This window comes from Molothrus ater, chromosome 7, assembly GCF_012460135.2.
Source record: "Molothrus ater isolate BHLD 08-10-18 breed brown headed cowbird chromosome 7, BPBGC_Mater_1.1, whole genome shotgun sequence".
Lineage (NCBI taxonomy): Eukaryota > Metazoa > Chordata > Aves > Passeriformes > Icteridae > Molothrus > Molothrus ater.
In genome coordinates, this window is record NC_050484.2 from 32,489,583 (window position 1) to 32,511,667 (window position 22,085).

The 22,085-nt window shown below is 44.3% G+C and overlaps 1 protein-coding gene across 2 annotated transcripts; it reads left to right on the forward strand.

The window, feature by feature from the left end:
* The first annotated feature begins 504 nt into the window (after positions 1 to 504).
* Positions 505 to 21,327, forward strand: LOC118689129 (histamine N-methyltransferase-like). Of its 2 annotated transcripts, none has more exons than XM_036387215.1 (7): positions 505 to 598; positions 3,518 to 3,707; positions 4,996 to 5,048; positions 8,445 to 8,552; positions 11,932 to 12,062; positions 12,595 to 12,688; positions 14,895 to 21,327. In XM_036387215.1, the coding sequence occupies exons 2-7, from the start codon at positions 3,571 to 3,573 to the stop codon at positions 15,248 to 15,250; spliced, it is 879 nt and encodes a 292-aa protein (XP_036243108.1). In that variant the 5' UTR covers positions 505 to 598; positions 3,518 to 3,570; the 3' UTR covers positions 15,251 to 21,327. The 2 variants fall into 2 exon arrangements, with proteins under 2 accessions (XP_036243108.1, XP_054371470.1); XM_054515495.1 differs by lacking the exon at positions 505 to 598 and adding an exon at positions 2,535 to 2,554.
* Positions 21,328 to 22,085: the final 758 nt, after the last annotated feature.

Genomic DNA, 22,085 nt, shown 5'->3' on the forward strand with positions numbered 1-22,085 from the left:
CCACCCCTGCTGTAATTAACACAGGGGTAGAGCTCTGTGTCTGGATCTTCCCACGGCAGGGTGGCCGTGCCAGGTGTGTCCTGGGGGAGAACTGGTGGGGAACACATGGAGAGTGGATATGGATGTGGCAGGGTTGGAGCTGCCCCCTGCCTCTCCAGGCAGCTGGAGGGTCTAACTCTGCCTGCTCCATCCTCAGCAGCTGCTGCCACATGAGGGTCTAACTCTGCTCCATCCTCAGCAGCTGCTGCCATATGAGGGTCTAACTCTGCTCCATCCTCAGCAGCTGCTGCCATATGAGGGTCTAACTCTGCTCCATCCTCAGCAGCTGCTGCCATATGAGGGTCTAACTCTGCTCCATCCTCAGCAGCTGCTGCCATATGAGGCTCCAGCTCCTTCCTCAGCAGCAAAGCCTCTCCCGTGGCGCGGCCCCGGGGGTGGGACGGCAGGGATGGGATGGGACGGGGCTGGGTGGGAGGCGCCTGGACGGGAAGGTGGCCGGGTAGAAAGGTGGCCGGAGTGGGAGGGGGCCGGCTGGGAGCAGAGCCCAGGAGCTCAGCAGCGTCCCTCGCACAGCCCCGAGGCGCACAGGGCAGCCCAGGTAAGTGTGGGAGCCAGCGCCGATGGAGCGGACTCGGTCCGGGCGGGATGCCGCTCTCTCTCGCTGGCACACGGGCTCCTGTGCTGGAAAACCCAAAGCTCACTTTCTTTGCTGCCTTCACGGGGAGGGTTTAAAGGGGTTTATGGCGAGTTTAAAGCAGGTTTTACACTGCTGGCACAAAGTAGGGACGGATCAAGTAACTGCAGCATAAACAGCGTCCGCTTTCAAAACTCCTCAGTCTTTCTAGAGAGCCACGGGTAAGTTTCGATTATCCTTGAAGGGAACAAGCCCGAGTGAATACTATTACCTTACAAGTTTCTAACAGCCTGATTCAGAAAACAGTCCTGTTTTCTGCATTAAAAAGTTAAAGAGAAATTAAAAGAGAAATCCTTTCCTTCCTTCTCCTTACGCATTTTTAAAGTTAACTGGCCGCAATTCAAACAGCAAAAAAACCACAGAATTAAATAAATGGGGCAAATTCCAACAGCCAAAAGTGTAATGAAAGAAATGAGACAAATTCCTTGAACTGCATCCAACATGAAAATGAATCTCGGCTGCTCATTAGAGACTGCTGAGCAGGGGAGGTTGGCAAATTAAATCACAGGAAGTAGAGGGAGGAACAGAAAAAAGGGTCAATTATCGAAATCTTCTCTTATAAACTGCAAAACTTTTTTTTTCGAGATTGAAGGTAGTAAAGATATATTAGTGGCAAACAGCAAAGCTTCCTTATGCACTTAAAATAAAAAGCAAGGAGTCAGGCATAGCAAAGGAATGGGTAAACACAAAGTACATAATTGTGTTTTCAGGGTAGGTTAGCAGTGAGTAATTCCCATCCAAGGTACATCCAGGAGTTTCCTTCTTTACTGGCTCTGGAAAAATTCCCACTTGGATTCCCCAGGGTAATTCCGATGTTGTCGGGTGTTTGAGTGCTGCTCATCTGGGTCAAGGAGGAGTTGTCAGTCAGAGGCTGACAAAGTTTTTAAAGCTGTCCCATCTACTTGTTACCAGTGTTGTACCAGCTTGTTTTTCATTAGTGCTCTTTGAAATGCTCAGTTTTGCTATTTTTTCACTTGAAAGTATCCTTGCTGTCTGAGAAGGTGGGGAGCAGGGAGTGTACCAAAGCCAGTCTGCCTTGGAGGCACTATGGGTGGAAAATCAACCTTGGGACCTGCTCCAGAGGTCACCACTGGTCTTTGGGACTGCCACAATGAGAGAAATTATCAGCCATTGCTAATTGATTATGAATTCTCAGCCGTTGCCAATGGCTCTGGTAGCAGCACTCACTGGGGGAGGTGAATTGTCACCAAGCTTCACCATGCCCCTTCCTGCAGGAGCCTTTGGGATCTGAGGAGATTTGGCCCATGGGCTGCAAAACCAAAACGTGTCACAACTTGGATTTTTGTCACAGGCAGGGAAGGAAAATGGGCAAAGCCAAGCAGCTGATGCTGTCATTGGAAAGGGGGCAGGAGAGGGATCTGGGCAGCTGCTCAGCATGATGGCTGTCCCTAGAAATAGTTCCTAGAAATAGTCCTCCCTACAGCAGAAAAAGAATAAGATGATGGTCAGGCAATGTAGATCTATCGGGAAGAAATAGTTCCAAGCCCATCTTTCTGCAGATGTTCAGGGGAGAAGAAGATGGCACCGTTGTGTATCACATTCTCATAAACAAGTGAGGAAGATGTGGCCTTGATGAGACAGGTATTGGGTGGGTGGAAAACTGGTTGCAGAGTCAGAAAATGTGTCAGTTCAGTGCCAGAAAGGGAGGCAATGGCAAATATGGACCTGAGCCTGTTGCTTTTGTTTCTATTTATGGTGTGAAGGAGGGATGAGATTATTTGTGTTATTTGATGTGCAGCTGGGAGGGACTTGAGCACAGCACAGGCCAGATTTATACTTCAAAGGACCAGAGGAGCCATCTGGGAAAAGCCCATGATTTGAATTCCAGTCATGCTGCTGGTGAGTGAAGGCAGTGGGTGCAGGGTCTCAGTGGAGCCAGGGAAACCATCCTGGTTGTGCTGGGAGCCAGGAAAAGAAATGGCTGGGAGGGTTTTGTGCTGCACTTCAGCACCAATGGGGTTTGGCTGAAGACAGTCCAAAGGGAAGTGTAAAAATAGCAAGAGGTGGCTGGGATGTAACCTCTGCAGGAAAGCCAGAGGGGGTGGTAAGAGGCACCAAGGAAATGCAGTGCATCCTTCAACATGGGGCCCCTGAAGAGGGAGAGGGTTCCCTCTTCTCCTTGCCAGGTAGGACAAGATGTGATGAACTTAAACTGCAGTTTAAGAGAGGATAAAGACATCTTTGTGCACTTTTTAAGGTACAGTCTGACACTTCCCCACTTGCCTTCCCCATTCTGGATTGCCTGTAAGCCTGGTTTAGCACAACATCTATTCCGGTAACTCAGTGGCTTTGGTGAATTAGCTACTTAACCCATGGGAATTGTACCATTATCTTCAGAAGAACTAGAAAAATAAAGTGAATTTATGAGGTTTTTATTGTTTTCACCCCACCATCAGCATTCCATTTAAGAACATCAAAAGATTAAAAAAACAGATAGAGACATCTGCCAGCGTCTCTGGAGATGAGTGTTGCACTTTCTTCTAATCCAGAGCCAGCCCTTGGAGCCTCTCCATGACTTCACAAAACAGAGGAATTTTTTTTTTTTTTTTTTGTATTTAAGAACCATCGAAAGACCCTTTTACTGTGTTTAAACAGAGTCCTGTGTCAGCACAGTTAGAAAATGCTGGCACTTGCTCTGCACAGATTAAAGATGATAAATTACCCTTTGCTGCTTGAACCCCATTTGCAGTTTCTATTGCAAGGTTGTGCAACACTCCAAGGCAGTGGCAGGGCCAGGGATGTGGAGCAAAGTCCAGGTGCAGGCTGGATTTTCCCCTCCAGCACTTTTCATTCCTTCTCTAGCCCAGAGAGAAGAGCTGCAGGGAGCAGCCTGTCCCCTCCTGCAGCCTCCCAGCATGGCTGCGCCCATGAGGAGTTTGCTGGCAGATCTTGACAGATACGTCCAGTCCTTCCGCGTCTTCCTGGAGAGGTCCACAGAGCACCAGAGCATGCAGGAGTTCGTGGAGAAGCACCTGCCAGATGTCATAGCCAGGTAACCCCAGCTCGGCCTGAAGGACAGCCAGGGCCACGGTCCCAGGGGGTGCTGGCCCTGGGGGGCTGCCTGGGAGAGGCAGATTGCTGCTCCCTGCCCTGTCTGCTGGCCTGTGATAGCTTCCATTTTGCACACACGGCTCTGGATGTTGGTTCTCCAGGATGGAGGCTGTCATAGACATGTTTTCTGAAAAATCCTTTTTTTAGGATTTTTTCTCCTGAGAAGCCTCAGGAACAAAATGTAAACAATGATTATCTGCTGCTGTGGAATGCAACAGGTGCATCTGTGATTGGTCTCATGTGGTGGTTTCTAATGAATGGCCAATCACAGCCCAGCTGGCTCGGACTCTCTGTCTGAGACACAAGCCTTTGTTATCATTCTTTCTTTTTCTATTCTTAGCCAGCCTTCTGATGAAATCCTTTCTTCTATTCTTTTAGTATAGTTTTACTATAATATATATCATAAAATAATAAATCAAGCCTTCTGAAACATGGAGTCAGATCCTCATCTCTTCCCTCATCCTGAGACCCCTGTGAACACCATCACAGGAGACTGCCTAGCGAGGGGGAGATAAGGCTGCATTATTTCCTTGCACACAAAAACAGCTGGCCCTGAATCCGCTCTGAAATGCTGTAACAGATACCACATTCTAGCATCAAACTTGATGGAAAGCAGCTTTTTAAAAGCAAGCTTTTCAGGTAATATTTAGGGTTTGTCTAGTATGGCTGGATCGTGCTCCTGCTTTGCCTGCCAGTGTGTGTCCTTTGCTGGACCCCTCACTTTGCAGGCTGGCTTGGGAGCAGGCAGCCAGCATCAAATCCTGGCTCTGGGGAGGCTCTTCTCAGGGCTCAGGGCTTCATGGCTCTGCCAAAGCCTCACTCAGGGATTTTAGAAGCATTACACTCTCCCCTCTCCCTCCCCATTTTGCATAATGCAAAAGTTCTACAAATAATTTTTAAGTTGCTGGTACAGACCCAGAGGGCTCTGTTCCTCAGAGCACAGACACAGAGAAGGTGTGTACTTGCTTCTGCTTGTATTCCCTCATAATAAAAGCAAAATGGTACCTCTGCAAATTGCCAAAACAATTGGTAAACATGAATGTCCAAAGGGGAAGAGTTCTGAATCTGATCCCTCCTGCCCACTCACAGACATGCCTGTGTACACACATATTACATTTGGATTTTGCCCTGCAAATTTTAGTCTTAATGGGATCTCCAGTGTCTCACATCATGCATGGAACCCTCTTTACTGGACAGCTCTCCTAAAATGTATAAATAATGTTTTTCAGTATTGGAAATGGAAAGTCTGCAATCAATGTTCTAAGTGTTGGTGGTGGAGCAGGTACGTATGGACTTCAATATTGGTATGTTTTTTCCTTTATTTTTTTCCTTAAGAATAGAGGACTAAAAGTTGCAAAAGGAGCAGAATGAGAAATAAGTCTTTCCTTGATAAGCCAGCTCCAGGGGACAGGTGGTGTTAGCTGGTGTGTGACCACATCATCTGAAAACAGCTTGTGCCTCCCCACTCTGATTCCTCTCCGTCCTCCACAAAAACCTCTCCTTATACAGCATCCCTCCTCAAAGGCAGAGAGAAGCTTTAACCAATCCACAGGGTTTCTATACAAAACCAACACAAGACAAAACAAAACAAAGGCAGCAAAAAAATGCACCCAAACCCCAAACAAAATAATGTCTGAGATTCCTGAGAATATTGCATTTTAACCTGCATTACAGTATTCTCCCCTGTACCTTTATTGAGGTGATAACTCCAATCACTGCTATGTAAGAGCCATGGCTGAGCTCTGCTTTGGCTGTATTTGCTGACCACCATCAGTGTCCAAGTTTCTGCTGGAGCTACTGTCCCCCAAAACAGTGGGGCTGAGCATGAGCTCCAGAAGAAATACAAATAAGTCTTTTGTCTGACATTCACTGAGTGTAAAAACAATACCAGTAAGATCAAGTAGCTTTTCATTAAGTTCTTGCTTAAGTGGCCCCATAATTAAAACCTATGTTTCCTTCGCTGTCCATTAAGTCACCACACTTAAATTTTATATGAACAGTTAAATCTAGTTTAAATGCTGCAATCATACCATCACCAAAGACTAACCTCAGTTTTGTTAGTGTCTCCTCCATAAAGTAATTGTATGTAAATAGAAAGTAATTGTATGTAAATGGTTGGCATTAGCTATAAAACAGACAGTGTGACAGAGCAGGAACATTGCTCTCCAAAGGAAAGCATTCCTCTGGAAAAAAAAAAAAAAAAAGAAAGAAAGAGAGAAGAAAGGGAGAAAGAGAGAGAGAAAGAAATAGAAAGAAAGAAAGAACGAACACAGTGCGGTTCTTCATCCTGGCCAGAGACAGTCCAGCTTGCCGTCAATCAATAATGGGTAGGCAAGGCTCACTTCGTGATCTAAAAATCTCCAGATCACCCAACCCCATCTGCTCACTGTTTTGCTCTCAGCATGGCCGTTGTGAGGCCAGGAGGGATCCGATCCCCAAATCCCCCCTTGGATCTGATCCCCGAATCCCCCCTTACAGCCCATCCCGGCTGCTGCGGGAGGGCAGTGATGGAGCTGCTGCCCCAACCCCACCTGCCCCTGCTCTTCTCAGGAAGGAGGCACAGAAAAAAAAGCATTTCCTCTCTGCTTTTCCACCTCGGGAGGCAAGAACCCATTAATGCAGCATCCTATCCCATTAGATCCCATCCCATTAGATCCCATCCCATTCCAGCCGCCCGAACACCGCTGCCTTATTAAGTTCACACTCCAGCGCGCTGCTCTCTGTACCTTTAAAAACCATCAAAGGCATCAGCGCTGCTCTAAAGTAGCAACTGGGCTATAAACTATCCCTTTACATAAAATGTTTAATTAGAAACTTAATGGCGAACATAGTGGTAGCCTTTAAAAGGTAATTGTGTTGGAGAGTTTAAATAATTCGGATAGCCTAATTGCCAAATTGTTGATAATGCAAGCTGCCACCGATCTGAGTGTAAAATGCCTTGGGACACTTGTTTGCATATAAAAGAGCTAAAAGTGAAGTCATTTAAGGCTGTGGATTAAATTATGAATCAAAGGGGTGGGTTTTTTGGTTAAAAGCAGTACAAGGGTGATTTGGCCACACAAGAACAGAAGGGAATATTTTGACCTATCTGCATATGGAAATACAAAATTAATTTATTTTTTTTTATCAGGACCTGCACAGCCTTTTCAAAGGACTAATCATTTTATGGGAAGTTGGTAAAGCAACCAAAAATCAAACTATTGCAGTGGTTAATTTCAAATTCTGTGTTCCCAAATTTTACCATGGCAGACTACAGCGTACAAGGCTTGCAGCGATAGCAAAGCTGCAGCTATTTCTGCAGCTCAGAAATTCAATTTCCCTCCCTCAAAGAACGTGCTTCCAGAGATGCCATGTGAATGTTGGTATTGCTGGTTGCTTTAAGAAAGAGATGTAAGTCTGACAAAATGCAACTCTTCCTCACTTTGTGTGTTATATCCTCTGGGCACTAATGAGCAATTTAGTTCCCAGTGTTTTCCTTTTGTTCCTCGAATATTCTGCACGATGGGGCTAATGCTGAAGTGGTGGGAGTCCAGGGCTCTGAAAATGATGAGGGTGGGTAGAGGTTGTGCAGCTCCTCCTTCCACAGCCCCTCAGCAAGGGCCTGTCTGGCCATCAGGGTGGCCTTCCATTCAGTGCAAAACTTTGTTCATTTGTAGGGAATTTTATAACATGGAGTTTTGTGCAAGCACAAGTTAATCTTCCAGGACAAAGCTAGATATTTACTTGTAACACGACCCCTGGGCCTATTATTCACTGTAGTTACCCTCTGTTTCATTCTTTCTTACCTTAATTTATTCTGCTGTTATTTTTTCCACCTAAAATCTATCCAAGCACAATAAGCAGAGGTTGGAGAAAGTTGAGCAAGCCAGCTGGATATTGTCCCTGGACTCATGCCTCAGTCAGAAATATCATCCTCCTGAGTTTCCTCCACTGCAGATGGAGTGAGATGGCTGAGAATGATGGAGCTATTTTTAAATTTTGAAATCTTGGATCTACCGGTACATCCATCAATAAAACAATTACAGCTGGCCTGAACAGTGTTTAGGGAGAGCTCTTCCTCAACAGAAACATGAAACACAGGAATCTCTGGGGTATTCTGTAAACAAGGGTTAGCTAAACACAAATGGTATGTGCTCCATTCATCATTCTTTTGGGAAAAGTCACAGGACACTGAAGACAAACAGATATGAGTATTGTCTCTGATCCCAGTGTAAACACATATTCCCTTTCCCTCCTCCACATGACCTTGCAACCAGTGAGGTCCCTGGCTAAAAATGCTCCTACTGACTCCTAAGCAATCCTGCCAAGTTTGCTGGAGCCATCAGAACTGGCACCATGAGAGGATCTCATGGTAGGATCGCCCCCTCGAGCTTAGACCACGTCCAGAAAAAGAGAAGTCAAGCTTGACTGTGTCAGGTTTTCCCTTGACCCTGGTGGTGCCAGTCAGAGGGAAGAAATGAAGAGAGTTGGGACTGATATTTACATTTTCCTCAAATCCTAGAGCTCAATCTTCAGTTACAACCTACTGAGAGCGCAGAGCAGCTGCTTGGCCCTGTGTGGTGCACCCGTCCATAAATGGCAGAAATCAATCTGCCAAGCTGGGGGTGTGATGGTGGTGGAGATCTCCTTTGCCTGAGCTTTGTTTTCATTCTCTGTTTTGTGTCTCCTGCTTCTTTAGGTGAGATGGACTTGCAGATCCTCTCAAAAATACGAGCCAGATATCCTGGGGTCACCATCAACAATGATGTGATAGAGCCAAGTGCTGACCAAATCTCCAAGTACAAAGGTATTTTTACATTAAATAAATTATAAATTTAATTTATTGAATTAATTAATTATTTTACATGCATTAAAAAGTGTTGAAAGGTGGATTACCCTATGTTCAAATGCCTTCTTGTCAGAAATGTCTCTTAAAACTTAAAAAAATTCAAAATTTCATGCTTTTTTGCAATCATTGCTTGTCAACAATGTTCATTCTCATTGAAATCTTAGTCTCACACTGCAAAGATCTCTCAATGGCAAATGCTTGGCTAGATAGACTTTAAAAGCTAAAGCAGGATGGGAAGTGATGGGTGATTGTATGGGAATGGAGTGAAATCCCAGCTTTTCAGACAGTCTTTCTACTTCAACTTGTGTTGAATCAGGATCCTTCCTCAGCATCAAAGGGAAAATTCTAGTGTCTCATGGTGATTCTCTCACATCTTAAAAATAGTTTCCGAGAAATACCTAAAGCTCACAGTGGGGCACTAAATTAGTAGCCAGGCTTTGAATTAGAAAACACAAGAAGGAAAGCAGGAGTGATAGGAAAGGCTTTTGCTCTGGGGCTCAGAGCTTCTTTCCTTCCCCCAGCCCAAAGGTCTAAGCAGCATTCATGGAGGAAAATGGAACATTTTCCAAGGAGGATTGAGTGTTAACGAGGGTACTTTGACCAAATTGCCCTACAAAGTGAGCATTAAACAGCAACGCAGGGTTTGATTATCACTGGATTAGAGCCCACCAGGATTCACCTCCTGGTGGTGTTGAGGGAGGTGACACCAGCCCTGAGCAGAGCTCACCTGGCCAGAGAGCCATCCTGAATGGATGTGACAGCAAGGAATGAAGCATTTCCATTTGGAGCTGGAAATGCTCCAAATCATGGTAAATACCAGGCTGTGAAACCACACTGTAAATCTCCAGTCTTGTTCTTGCTCAGGTCCTTAAAAATGAAGCATTCCCAGTGTGAATCAGCTTGTGGAAGTCAAAGGGAAAAAAAAGCAGCAATCCCTTTCTCCCTGCAGTGAGGTAGCTCAGAATCACTGGAAGCACCAAAGGCTCCCAGGACAAACCTAATTTTTTATATCTTTCTCAATTTAACACAGACCTGATCTTTTAAAAGATGCCTTGTGCAAAATCCCCAGCGCTCTTATATTCCTGCAGGCTGAAGTGGTGAAGGGTGGGCAACACAGCGTCTTCTCTGTTTGTGCACTTGAACAAAGAATTTCTGTCCTCTCTGGGCTACACTGGACTGGATTTGCTCTGAATCTTCCCAGTGGTCCCACCATCTACCACCAATTAACCGGCAGTCCCATCCTACTGCAGCGAGTTTCTTTCCAGAAGAAAATTAAAGAAAATATAAAATGTTGTCCTTATTTTAAGTTTTATGCTAAACTAGAAATGAAATATTCATCTGAATTTCTTTCTTTAAGCTCTCTTATTTGGTAATTAATCATGTCCCCAGTAGCTACCATTAATTAGGTTTCTGAGGCCCAAGATTTTCTGTAGAGAATTAGAAAGATTATCTGCCCCTCTGAGGATTCAGTAGTTGCGTTTTCTGCCTCACCAAATGCTTTCTCCATGGGAAGGAGAAGGCAAGCTCACGAGAGAAACTCCTTGCTGGGATGTGCAGTGATGAGAAACTCAGGTTAGGCTGTGGCATGTGATGGAGGCTTTCCTCAAAGCTTCATGGGCAGGTTGTGCCTTTCCCTCACTCCTGGTGGATTCCCTTGGTGGCCATGGTTGGAGTGTTGGTGGCCCCACAGCTGAGCTCCATCACCAGCACAGCTGCAGCAGCCCAGTTCTGATGGCACCCAGCAGCTTCTGGCTGGGAAAAGAACCTGGGGTGAGCCCAGGGGAAAAGGAAGGAAAACTTTTCATAATGGATTCAGATGAATATTTAGGCAGAAATTTACCACAATCCCATCATGAATTTGCACTTCCTCGAGTTTGGACTTTGAAGGCCCAGCCTGGAAAGCAATTCAGTTTTCTTCCCAGCTTCTCCTTGCAGACAGACCCACAATTAAACTGAACCAGATTGCCCTGGATTATTGGTGAGGGGATAAGAGCTGCTCCTGAGCTTAGAGCAGCAAATCAAATTGGAACTGCCAGTGCTGGGGCCAGTGGCTGATAAATGGAAGCTAACAGAGTAACAGTGGCAGCATCTGAAAGGGGTGGCCCATTTCCAGGCACAGAAGAGAGGAGATAAGCACTGATGGAGCATTTCTCATCTGCCTGACGGGGACATGTCCAAATCAGAGCCCAAAGAGAGGAACATTGTCATTAGTGCTGCAGAGGCACTGGTCTTAGCAAACAGTGCTGTTCTGAGCATGTGTTCTGTAGCTAAGGCTCAGCCTGCCTTTGGGCCATGTAAGTTTTAAATTGATGCTAACTCCAGTGAGGCACAGGAACTGAATCAGGGGCTGCTTTGGCCTGGAGCAATCCTGAGCAGCAGCACAGTGAGAGGAGCTCCATATGCCAGCAGATGGACATTAGTATTCCCTACATTATGAAATTACCTCTCAGTTTTGCTCCCATAAAAACAAAGGGAATGCAGTGATGAGCCAGGCCCTCAGTGTAACTTATTGTTTGAATCCACTTCTCCAAATTTCTGTTTTCCTCAGCTGCTGATGTGCATTGTAGTGAGGTCTGAAGACACTCCATGTGTCACTCCTCAAAGCTCTTTGCTTTAAAACACTGACATCCATTTTTCCTGAGGCATTTGGTGAGAACTGTGAGCTTCTGAAAAATTGGTTCAACACAGAAGCCACTGAATGTCAAGAGAAGGGTCCTTGCTTTTGGAACAAAGCTCCTTCCCTCTCCTGCCATCCCAGTTACACAAATTTAGAAGAACACATTTGCTCTTTCTGCCCTTCTCAAACTTTCAATTGTGCTTCTCTTCTCAAGAAACCCCTGCTTTGATCCATCCTTGAGCACCTGTTTTTATTTGGAGAAAATCCTCCACCACGGCCTCACTCCTGCTCAGCCATGGGGGTTTTGTGTGCCCCCCTCACAAGTCCTGGGGCCATCAATCCTCCTATTCACCATGAAATGTGCTGTTGGTGGCCTCATAACAATTCACCCCAATCACCATCTTTTAATTCAGCTTGAGCCAGTCATGGGGAAGAAATTACTTCTATTACTTCTATTTTTTTTAGCTCAGGTAAACACCAGAAGAGCCTAAATGAGGGAGCAAAGGGAAAATCAACAGACTCTTAAGATTTTGTCCTGTAAATCCCTCTACAGCCTTCTCCTGACATATGGGCTAAAAGTTTAGGATATTCCACTGTTGTGTTAAACTGGTACCAAAACTCTCTACCTAAATAGGGCTTTTGGATGTATTAAAGCTCTGAGTGGAAATCAGCCCCATATTTGCAATTATAAACTCTGCCCTGCCTTCTCCTCTGTTTCAGAGCATGTGGCTCAGGCATCAAACCTCGAGAACATAAAGTTTACCTGGCACAAGGAGACAGCTAATGAATATGAAAGTCGAATGAATGCAGAAAAGAAGACTAAAAAATGGGACTTCATTCACATGATCCAGGTAAGAGTGTCTGCAAAGAAAATGCTGCCAAAGACTCAGCTGTTAAAAGTATGCATGAAGTATGTGACCTCATTATCCACTTGTAGGGGAAGAAAGGTGAGTTTACTTCCCAGTAATTTGAAGTGCTTTAGCATAAATGAACTGCAAAAATGAAAAGCAGCTTTGAGCACAGTAGTCCTATTAACCAGGCTGTGGGTGGCAGTCAACTAAGAATACATTTTAGCTGGTGTCTTCAAAAGTTCCTCATCCTTTCCATGAAATTGCCTTTGTATTTCCAAAGCCTTCACTGAAGAAAGGCAAATCTCTTCCTCTCAGGTTGATGAATAACATGAGCTCAGACCTGGCAGTGCCAGAGAGCAGGCAGGGCATGACAGCCCTGAGCCTGCAGTGGGAGCCCACTGCCCACACCTTCCTAAGGTGCCTTGTTGCCCCTGCTTTTCTGCAGGATTGCTCCCATTTGGTTCCTTTTAACGGTGTTATAATAGTCACCAGGATGGCACTGCACATCTCTAAGCATCTCTGCTTCTTCCAGATGCTCTATTATGTGAAAGATATCCCAGCAACCATCCGGTACTTCCACAGCCTCCTGGACTCACAGGCGAAGCTCCTCATCATCCTGGTGTCAGGTGAGAGCTGCTCCCCCAGCCCTGCTCAGTCAGGAGAGGGCTCTGAGGACCTTTGGGGCTCCTGTGTGTAGCACAGGCCACAGAGGGGAGCAGACATCCCCTGAAATCTGCCCACTCACTGCCTGTGTCTGCGTAGATTTATCAGCCAAAACCCCACATCATGGGCACAAAACATCCCTCACTGCCTTCCCCACCTTACAGCCTGCCCAGTGATGATGGCAGCAGGGGCCCTGCAGCAGGAGAGGCTCCATCTTGCAGCTCTCACTCACAGGAGCCCCTTCAGCCTCTGCTGTGTGCTGGGAAAGGTTTTCCAGGCTGGGCACTGCATTTTCTCTCTCCCAGAGACTCGTGGCATTAAGCAAACGGCGGTGGGGGGCTCGGAAGGGCCATACAGCAGGTGTTGGAGCACATATGGTTCATTTTCTTTTCAAACTGCCCATTTCCTTAATATCATCATTTTGGGTACCAAACAGCGTTCTCAGGCTGTTTCAGATCTCACAGAGATGCTCTGTGGTCAATCCAGCAGGAAAGTGTTGGAGCAGAGTAAACAACAACCTTTTAATGCTGTGGGCAAGGTATGCCAGAGACAGTGCAGTGGTGGAGTCTAATTTGACTCTAGAAAGCCTTTAATTTGCCTCAAAAGCTATGGAAATTTCAGCTGTGTAAACAGTCACATCTAGCAACTCTGAAAGCCATGTTAAGCATTATTTGCTCAGAGGTTTAAGCTTAATTTCTCATTGAATTTGGCCACCTCTGCAAACGTGATGAAGTTCCTTTTATTTTGTTCATGAAGGATCCACTATGAAGGGACACTTCTGACCTGAATTTATTCAACTACTTTTGTTTTCCCCAAATGATTTTGGTTTGAAGTGTTTTCAAGCAGTTTACAACAAGAAGTCTGTGTTTGAAATGAGTTTAAAAAACCTGTTTGTGTTCTTTGGCTGAACAAGAATAGATCACAATATCAGACTATTGCTGATTACCTGAATATAGTTAATTAAAACTCTTTTCCAGTTACTTAACCTATCCCTTTCGACATTCATAAAATGTGAATAAAGGAAAGAATGTGCGTCTATTCAAAATTAAAATTATTGAAGTTCTGAGTTAATGAAAAGTATTTGAAGTCCTCTCTGAGCCAGATGGCTGTGTTTTCTGATGGAGCAGAAATGGCTGGGGGCAACAAAAAAGTGAGGTAGAGGAGCAAGACTCAGAACAGCAGAAAGGAAAAGAAGGGGAAACCCTTGAGGAAAGCAAGAGAATAGAGAGGAGAAGGAAGAAATGCCATTAAAATGAGCAGTGAAGGAAAAGGAGTCACTGAAAGATCATCAGAACAGAGCTCATTTCACACAAAAAGTAATGTCATCCCCAACACAAGCACATCAGGTAATTAAAAGCCAGCCTGGGAGCAGGGCTGGCAGGAGAGGGCTGGGGTCACTCGGGAGTGCAGTGCCGATGTGCAGGGGCTGTGGCTCTGCTGCAAAACAAAAGCAGAGCCATCTGCTGATCCTTCGAGAGCCAGCCCGGGAATGCTGCGTTCAGGGAGGGGATAATTGCTCGGCCCCGAGTCCCAGCACACTGACACCAGCACATTTCCTGCAATTAGCGCTCGCCGCTCAGTTTCCAGTGGGTGAAAGAAAATATTGTTGCCTCTCCTCTAAACACCAAACTGTTTATTTGACTATAAATAACTGTTTGCAGATCAAGCAACTGCAAAACCACGAGTAACTGGTTTTAGTACCTAGGGAGAATTGTTGTTGAACTGCTCATCAGGCTCAAAGTTACTTTCATCCTGTCCAGTCATTCTGAGTAATCCTTCTAAAAATTATTTACAGTGGTAATACCAAATCAGAGATCCAGGCTTGGGGAAAATAAAGACGTGAAGATATATGTGGGGATTTTTCAGCTTAGCCAGTTAGTTTGCTTTATAAAATGTCTCTTGAGAAGAGGTACACAAGTGTGAGCTGCTCTGGCCTCAGCTGGAGGCTCAAGGAGGGTGCTGGAGCTCCAGGGTAGGTGCCCACCCACTCCTGCAGCCCCCAAACCTGCAGGGAAGCAGCCAACTCCACTGTGCCCCAGGACATGTCCCAGCTCTGGAAAGATCCCACTTGCAATGATGACAACTGCTAAAAAACCCAGACAATCAAAACTGCTTTCAAATAGTGTTTTTCCTTAACTCTGAGTGTTTTTCTGGTGGTTTATCTCTCAGGAAAAAGTGGCTGGGAAACGCTGTGGAAGAAGTATGGGCCTTCCTTCCCCCTGGAGGATCTTTGCTCCTATGTTTCCTCTGCTGATTTGCCTAGGATGCTGGATTCAGCTGGGCTGAAGTACCAGCTCTATGAGCTGCCATCCCACATGGACATAACCAGCTGCTTTAGTGAAGGGGACAGAGATGGGGAGCTCTTGCTGGATTTCTTGACAGAAACACTTGACTTTGCTAAAACTGCCCCTCCTGAGCTAAAGCATCAGGTAATGGAGGAGTTGAGAAAGCCTGGCTGCAGTGAAATCAGAGATGGGAAGGTGTTTTTCAATAACAGCCTGGGTGTAATAGTGGTTGAGCCATGAGTTAACCTCTTCTTCTTAATTCAAAGCAAAGAGATACAAACTGTTGACAGCTGAAATGTATTTTTTCATCTTTTATAAATGGCTTCATTTACTTCAACACTGATAATAACTTTTGGAGCTTGTTAAGAAATCAGTATTGACATCTGTTGTTTTAAGTGAGCTTTAATACTTGATTAATTCTGCACTAATCTATGACTGTGCAACTGACTAGGCAGTAAATTGTGCTTTATCATACAGATGTTGTGTAATCAGCTATAACTCAGGCCATCCACTCAGGCACTGCAGGAATAGTTATTCCTAAGGAATAATCCAGAGCTACATGTGCATCCACCATCTTCATTTGAAAACTCTCTGCAGACTAAACAAGCAAATTGCAGTTTCTTGGTGCAGCTGGCAGGCGCAGAATCACCAGCCATTGGATGGATCTTTGATGGGATTTCTTGAGCTTGTGACTTCCAGATCTCACAGCTGCAGCTACTGAAGGTGGATTCACACCTGCACGTTCAGTGTCTGCCTGCTCCTGCCTCTGCAGGCATCTCCATTCAATGGCACTGCTCCCCCTTTCTGTGTTTTGACTCTATGATGTGTCTGCTGAACAAGTTGTGTGGCACTACAGGAGAGAAGCAAGGGAAGATGGTTGAGGCACAGGGTTGGTAACAAATGTCCTGGAGAGGTGGAGTGCAGTGGTGAGCCCTGATGCAGAGTCTTTGTTGGGGATGAGCTGCTGCAGCCGCACAGAGCTTTTTTTGTGTTTTTAATTAACCACACAATGCTTCTGGTCCCAGCCTTCCCCTGGCCTGTGAGCTTTGTAATAAGGAAAATGTAAAAATAAACTCTGATACCAAAATGACTGGTGTCAGAGTTTATTTTCCAGTAGCATTTTTTTTTTTTTCATTTTCAATGGCATTGTGTCAGGTAAATCTATTCACTCTACAAGGTATTCAGCAAGAAGGGGGTTTCACCTCCTCAGCCTCTTCTCCATGTGAGGCTGTTGTGGTTGATGCATTTGTTTTGCTAAATGATTTTATAGTTTTCAGAAGTGTTTTCTCTCTACAAGGCACAATACGTAGTGGGATACAATAGAGTCGCTTGAATGGATTTAACAGCCTGAATACTCGATTTATCCCCTGAGACAGGTGTGATTTCTGCCATTGAAATAATTTGATTCAGTGTTGAAATGGTTTACTTTAGGTAATACTTTAGCTGCAAGGAATTGTGTTTATATTTGCACACACATTTCTGATACAATATAGATTATTAATCATTTGAAGTGATTTCAAGAGATCATATTGGGCGTAATAGCTGTTTATATTTATTTTAGGGCAAGTTATTTGAAACACAAACATCTCCTGGTGCTCAAATGTTAATTCAGGTGGAGTTTAGAACATTTTCATGATAATCCTCTGTTGGACAGAACAAAATTTATTACCACTTTACCCAGTTCTGTGCACAGGCTCCTGCATTAGGAGACCTCAGTGTATCTGTGAGCTGCTGTGGTCACATGCCAGAGCAGGAATGAAAGAAAATCTCCCATTAGAACAGATTGCTGCGCACATTTCTAATGGCAAACAAATTAAAGTTACATTTATTTTCGTGGCTCTTTTGGGCTGTCAGTGACCTTTTCTAAATGGGGCTTGCAAAGCAGGTGACTGCTGAATATTGCCACATCAACCCTGTCAGGGGTGAGATATCTCAGGGAGCCACAGAAATGCCAGAATGAAACAAAAAAAACACTAATCCAGCAACAAAACCCAGCAATAAGATGCCCTTGAAGATCCTGCTGCTTTATTGTTTATCACACTTTAAAAAAAACTGAAAAAACAACAAAATGAGAAAAAGGGGTTTGGTCTGAAAATGTGGAAGAGAGCTGGAAAGATGAGAAGCAGTAGAGCTGATCTGGAGAGAACAGAGGAGGATTTGACCACACACACACACACACACACAAATATTCAGTGTGGATGCACAGAGAGCTTCTTCCCCTGTTTTGCTTCTGAGAATTTCATTAAAAACTGGGAGGGGGAAAATACAGTAAACTCCATTTTGTATCTTGCAACTGCTTGTGTTAAGGGGCTGGGGGAAAACTGAATCAGCAGAGCACCCTTAAGGGGCAAATTAGTTTTAATTTTAAATTTGTAACACACACATTTTCAAGAAGCAAGCACTTTAAGTATTTTTAGAAGGAAATGAATGTGGGGAAGCACAATTTTATGCTCATTTTACCATAAAAAACGAAGGACGTTTTGTAAATCTCTCAAACAACTTCCTAATAGAGTGGAGAACCACATTTTCATGTGAGAATCACCCTAAATTTTACAGTGAGATGTTGCTATTCCACAGCAGGGTTGGGAAGTACAGTTTGTCCATGGACTGGGATTTGCACAGCAGTCTGTGCCAGGGCCTCATCATTTCCCCAATTCCATGTTTTCCTGGCTTGCACCCCTAAAAAATTAATCTGTGGGCTTTCTACAGTGGTTCATTGAGAGTAATGATATTAAACCAGCACAATACTGATTGGATCAAGTTTGGCTTCAGGACACCTGTATTAAAAATATACCAGAAATGATCCTGAAAGCTCTTCGTGCATTGGTGCCTCTTTCTGGCTAAATACACGTTTGAGATATGAAATGTGACCCTGGGTAAGTGCAATCCTTAATATTGCGTCCCCATGTTTTTCTCAAGGATGGCTCTGAGCAGTGCTTGTTTTTAAATTGGAGACTTTTCTTTTTCTTTTCATTTCATGAGCACATAAACCTGGAATAAACATTCTAATGCAGGTACAGGAGCAAAAAAAAGCTGGAAGGAGGGAGGGAGGAGGAGGAAGAGGAGGGAGTCTTTTGAAACAACAGGCAAACACCTGGGCCTGTGTCCCCATGATAAGTAAAGGAGAGCTTGTGTGTGGCTGTGTCAGGTGATTGTTTCCCAAAGGAATTCCCGTGGCAGGTTTGCTGTGCAGGGAAGGGAACAGCCCAATGTCCAGGAGTGAGGCACAGCTTTGGAGCGATGCCTCAAGGGCTGGGGGCAACCACAATGGGGCTGAGCCCCTCCAAAGGGCCCAGGCTTCATGCACGTGTCCCTCCACATCAAACACATCTGCCCAAGCAGCTTCAGGGCTGTTCCTTTAAATCATACACAGGAAAATATTCTCACTGCTCCGTTAATTACTCCAGCAAATTGAACAAATGCACTCACAGCTCGGCTGCTGTCACCACTCCTGCATTGGGGTAATTCATGCTTGCAGCCCATGATAGGATTTTTAATGTCATTACACAGTAGGGCAAAGTCTTCATTTTTAATAAAAATACAAATGCTGAAATGAAACGGATTAATATCTAATTTTACATCTTCATTTACATGATGTGCAAAATTATCTTAAATATTTGTTATGGATGGAGTGGCTTTCCACCAATTTAGGCTTCTTTTTTTTTTTCATACTGGAGAATGTTAACAGAAATTGTAGCATAAATCATTGCCTTGTAGAGTACCAGAAGGTGCATATAAAAACCCATATCTTTACTGCACATATTTCCCATTAACCATAATCTATTAGTAATTGAAGTTCATTACAAATTCTTGTAGACTTTATTGCTATCATGCTGCATGACATGGTGAACCTGGCTTGCATAACAAGAAGTCCTTGCTGGGAAATATCCTATTAACAATGACAGTGCATTTGTCATTGTGATAATAAATCCAAAGCTGCCTGTAGATTATAAATTATTGCGGCGCCATTTCCACTGTTGTACTTTAAAAGTTTTGTCAGCACTTCCATTTTTCCCCCTCTTTATGGGCAGTTATAACTTGACCATAAGAATCTGCAGTGAGCTGAATCCCATCTCACAAGGTCTCACTCTCAGAGAGTGTTTCTTCCCCCAGTGAGATTCATATTTCAGCCACATGAAAACCTTGGAGGCAGAAGCTGTGTTTGTGACAGATTTTCAGGTTCTGCATTTGCACAGATTTTAATTGGAAAGCCCAGGCCATTTGACAAGTAATTTGTCCATGATATTTCTAAAGATTGTGGTAAAATTAAAAGAATTCAGCGAGACAAAAAGACGGGAGCTCGGCTGAGCTGACTGCTCCCTGGTTCAGCACCTGAAAGAGCTTCTGTCCTTATCTCCAGGTGCCAGAGACTTTGGGGAGCCATTGGGTAAACCCTGCTTCTCTTCAGAGGAGAAACTGGAGAGAAGTGATTCTCCCCATAGGCCTCACAAAGGTGTTTAGAGGATTAATTACTAACGCAGAAATCCAGGCATGCACTCAAGCCATCCTTCACCATGTCTGCGCAATTCTTTCCTGTGTAAGTTTTAAGTGTTATTAAAAGAAAATTGCTATAGAGTTGAACTTTAAGTGTTAATTATGACTCGAGATATAAATGACATCAGGTCAAATCATTCACAATTTAACTCCCTAATTGACTTCAGCTCTCTGCACCAAGGGATATCTCTCTAGCTGAATGCATCTGTCTATCACATTTCTCAAGTGCCTATAGCAATGCATCCAATTAGCTGGACGTAGCCATTATGCCTCAACAACTCCTAAACAGAGCAGGATGAAGCCTTCATCTCCCTGAAATAATCAAGGAAATTTTACCTCTCACCAGGCCAGGTTTTCACATCGTCTTGCAGTACATGCTCTGTTTTTAAGTACTGTTTGCAGGTGTGGATAACGGATCCTGAAGTAAATATGCTAATTTTCTTTTCACATCAATAATGCCCTTCATCTTGCAGTGCCCCAAATTTCTTTAAAATCTTGATGTGCAAAATCACTTTGCTGCACCTCAGTGGTAAGTGGTCTCCTGTGTGAAATTCAGCAGCTGTTGGATCATCCACGGCACCATTTCCCAACGATTCCTGTCAGGATGAGGAGGAGGAAGTTGGCAGTCAAATGCTGAGGAGCAGAAAGCAATTTCCTGGGCTGGTACTGAGCAGGGGCACAGGCATTCCAGCAAAAACTGTAATCAGCTTCCCCTCTTCCTTGGCAGGAGAGTGGTGGGACATTGGGCTGGGACGTGGGGCTGGCTCAGGGTGAAGACCTGGCACACCCAGCAGCTCACACTGGTGGTGGGACACAGTGTCTGCCATGGGTGGGCTTGGCAGCAGCTTTGTGTGGCAGTGCCCTGGTGCTGCCCAGCAGAGCTCATGTGGAAGGCAGGGATGGATCTGATGGGTGGAAAGGGGAATAAGGTGTCTCCCCTTTTTGCTTTAATGGGAAGCAAATTGCTCTTTGAACTCGCAGATGGATGTGAATGGTACCCAACACAGTACCCAGTGAGCGTGTGGTACTGGTGTGAATTACCATGGTGCTTTGTTCAAGAGTGGTAAACAGCTCTAAAAAAAATTATCAGAAAAAAAATCATTCCAATGCATTGCAGATTTCTTACCCAATGTTGTGTGTTTTGTTTGTATTATCTGGGCAAAGAACACCAAGGCCCAATGAAAACAGAATTAAACAAATTAAACACTCTCTGAAATCCCTAAACCTAAACCATGTGATCTTTTTCTGTTTTGAAATCCTCAATCTAAAACATATCATAGTTTTCCACTCAAGCAGAATAGAGAGACCTAATATCTTAATGCTATAAATACATTTTGATACTTTTATAACCACGATTTTACAGAGGTCACAGGGAGGTATCATTTATTTTGGTGAGGGTAAGTAGGCTATTGGCCAGCAGATATAATCCCTTTGTTTTCTTAAAAGAAAAGGAAATGACAGCGTTTGGAGGCTGTTTCAAGGATCCCGTGTGCTACAGTGGATCCTGGCGGAGATGAATTAGTGGCCAGGGTATAGGTGATCTTGCCAAAAATGAATAGCGATGCAATTTATCATACCCTTCTGTAATTTATCTCACCACCATGTATTAGATTAGATAAAGACAGAAAGACATGTGAATTGGATGGACTGGACTAATACTGAAAACTTACACCTGCTTTTATTGAGGCTGACAGGAAGATTTCTGTTGCCTGCATTGCAATCAGGATTTGGCTTCACATTTTTAATTTGCTTTGAAGTATGATCTTGTCCAGCAACGAGAAAAAAGCTAACTCAACATTAAAGTTTGTTGATTGTGTCTGCTATTTCTTTTTCAATACAAATTTGTTCCATCATATATTTCACATTCAATCAATTAGAAAGTGTAAAGCTAAACAAAAACTCCTCAACACTCAGAAGCTTAAAAAGAAGAGCAATAAGCAGCTGTGAAACTGCTGCAAACACTCATTACATGCTACACCATTTTCAAGGTAACAAACCAATTGTTTATTTTGTCCCCTTCCAACAAAATCCATACTTCAAAATCCACTTTTCTTACCAAATCAGTCTGTCTGTAAGACAAAGAGTGTGCAGCTGGGAGTGTTTACCTAGAACAGCAGAAAGATGTGCTACACTGCCTTCAAATTCAGGAGCAGCAGCAGCAGCTACCTTCTCCAGGCTCGTTGGGAGCAGTGATTGATATCTGTTCCTTTGCATTGCTTTCCTCTCATATCTCTTTGTCCTGCTGCTATAATCGATCACAGATTTTTCCATCAGGCTTCATGTCAGATTAGGATAGTGAACATGACTGGCTTAGAACAAACTGCTTCCAAGTGCACCCAGGCAAGCCTGGGACCCAATTGCTCTAAAAGCCATTGTTGTGGGCACATCCACAAAGACAGTGCAGCCAGAATAGACTTTTCTGGCAGGGCTTTGGGATGGCTGCTCTCTGTGGAACCTCTTGTGATCACATTTCCATGGTGGGGTGGGTGTTTTAAGTGAGGGGCAATTCCTGGCTCATCATTTTCCTGATTCAGGCAGAAATTTCTGCTTAGGACTCCATGGATGTACCTGGCAGGACCTG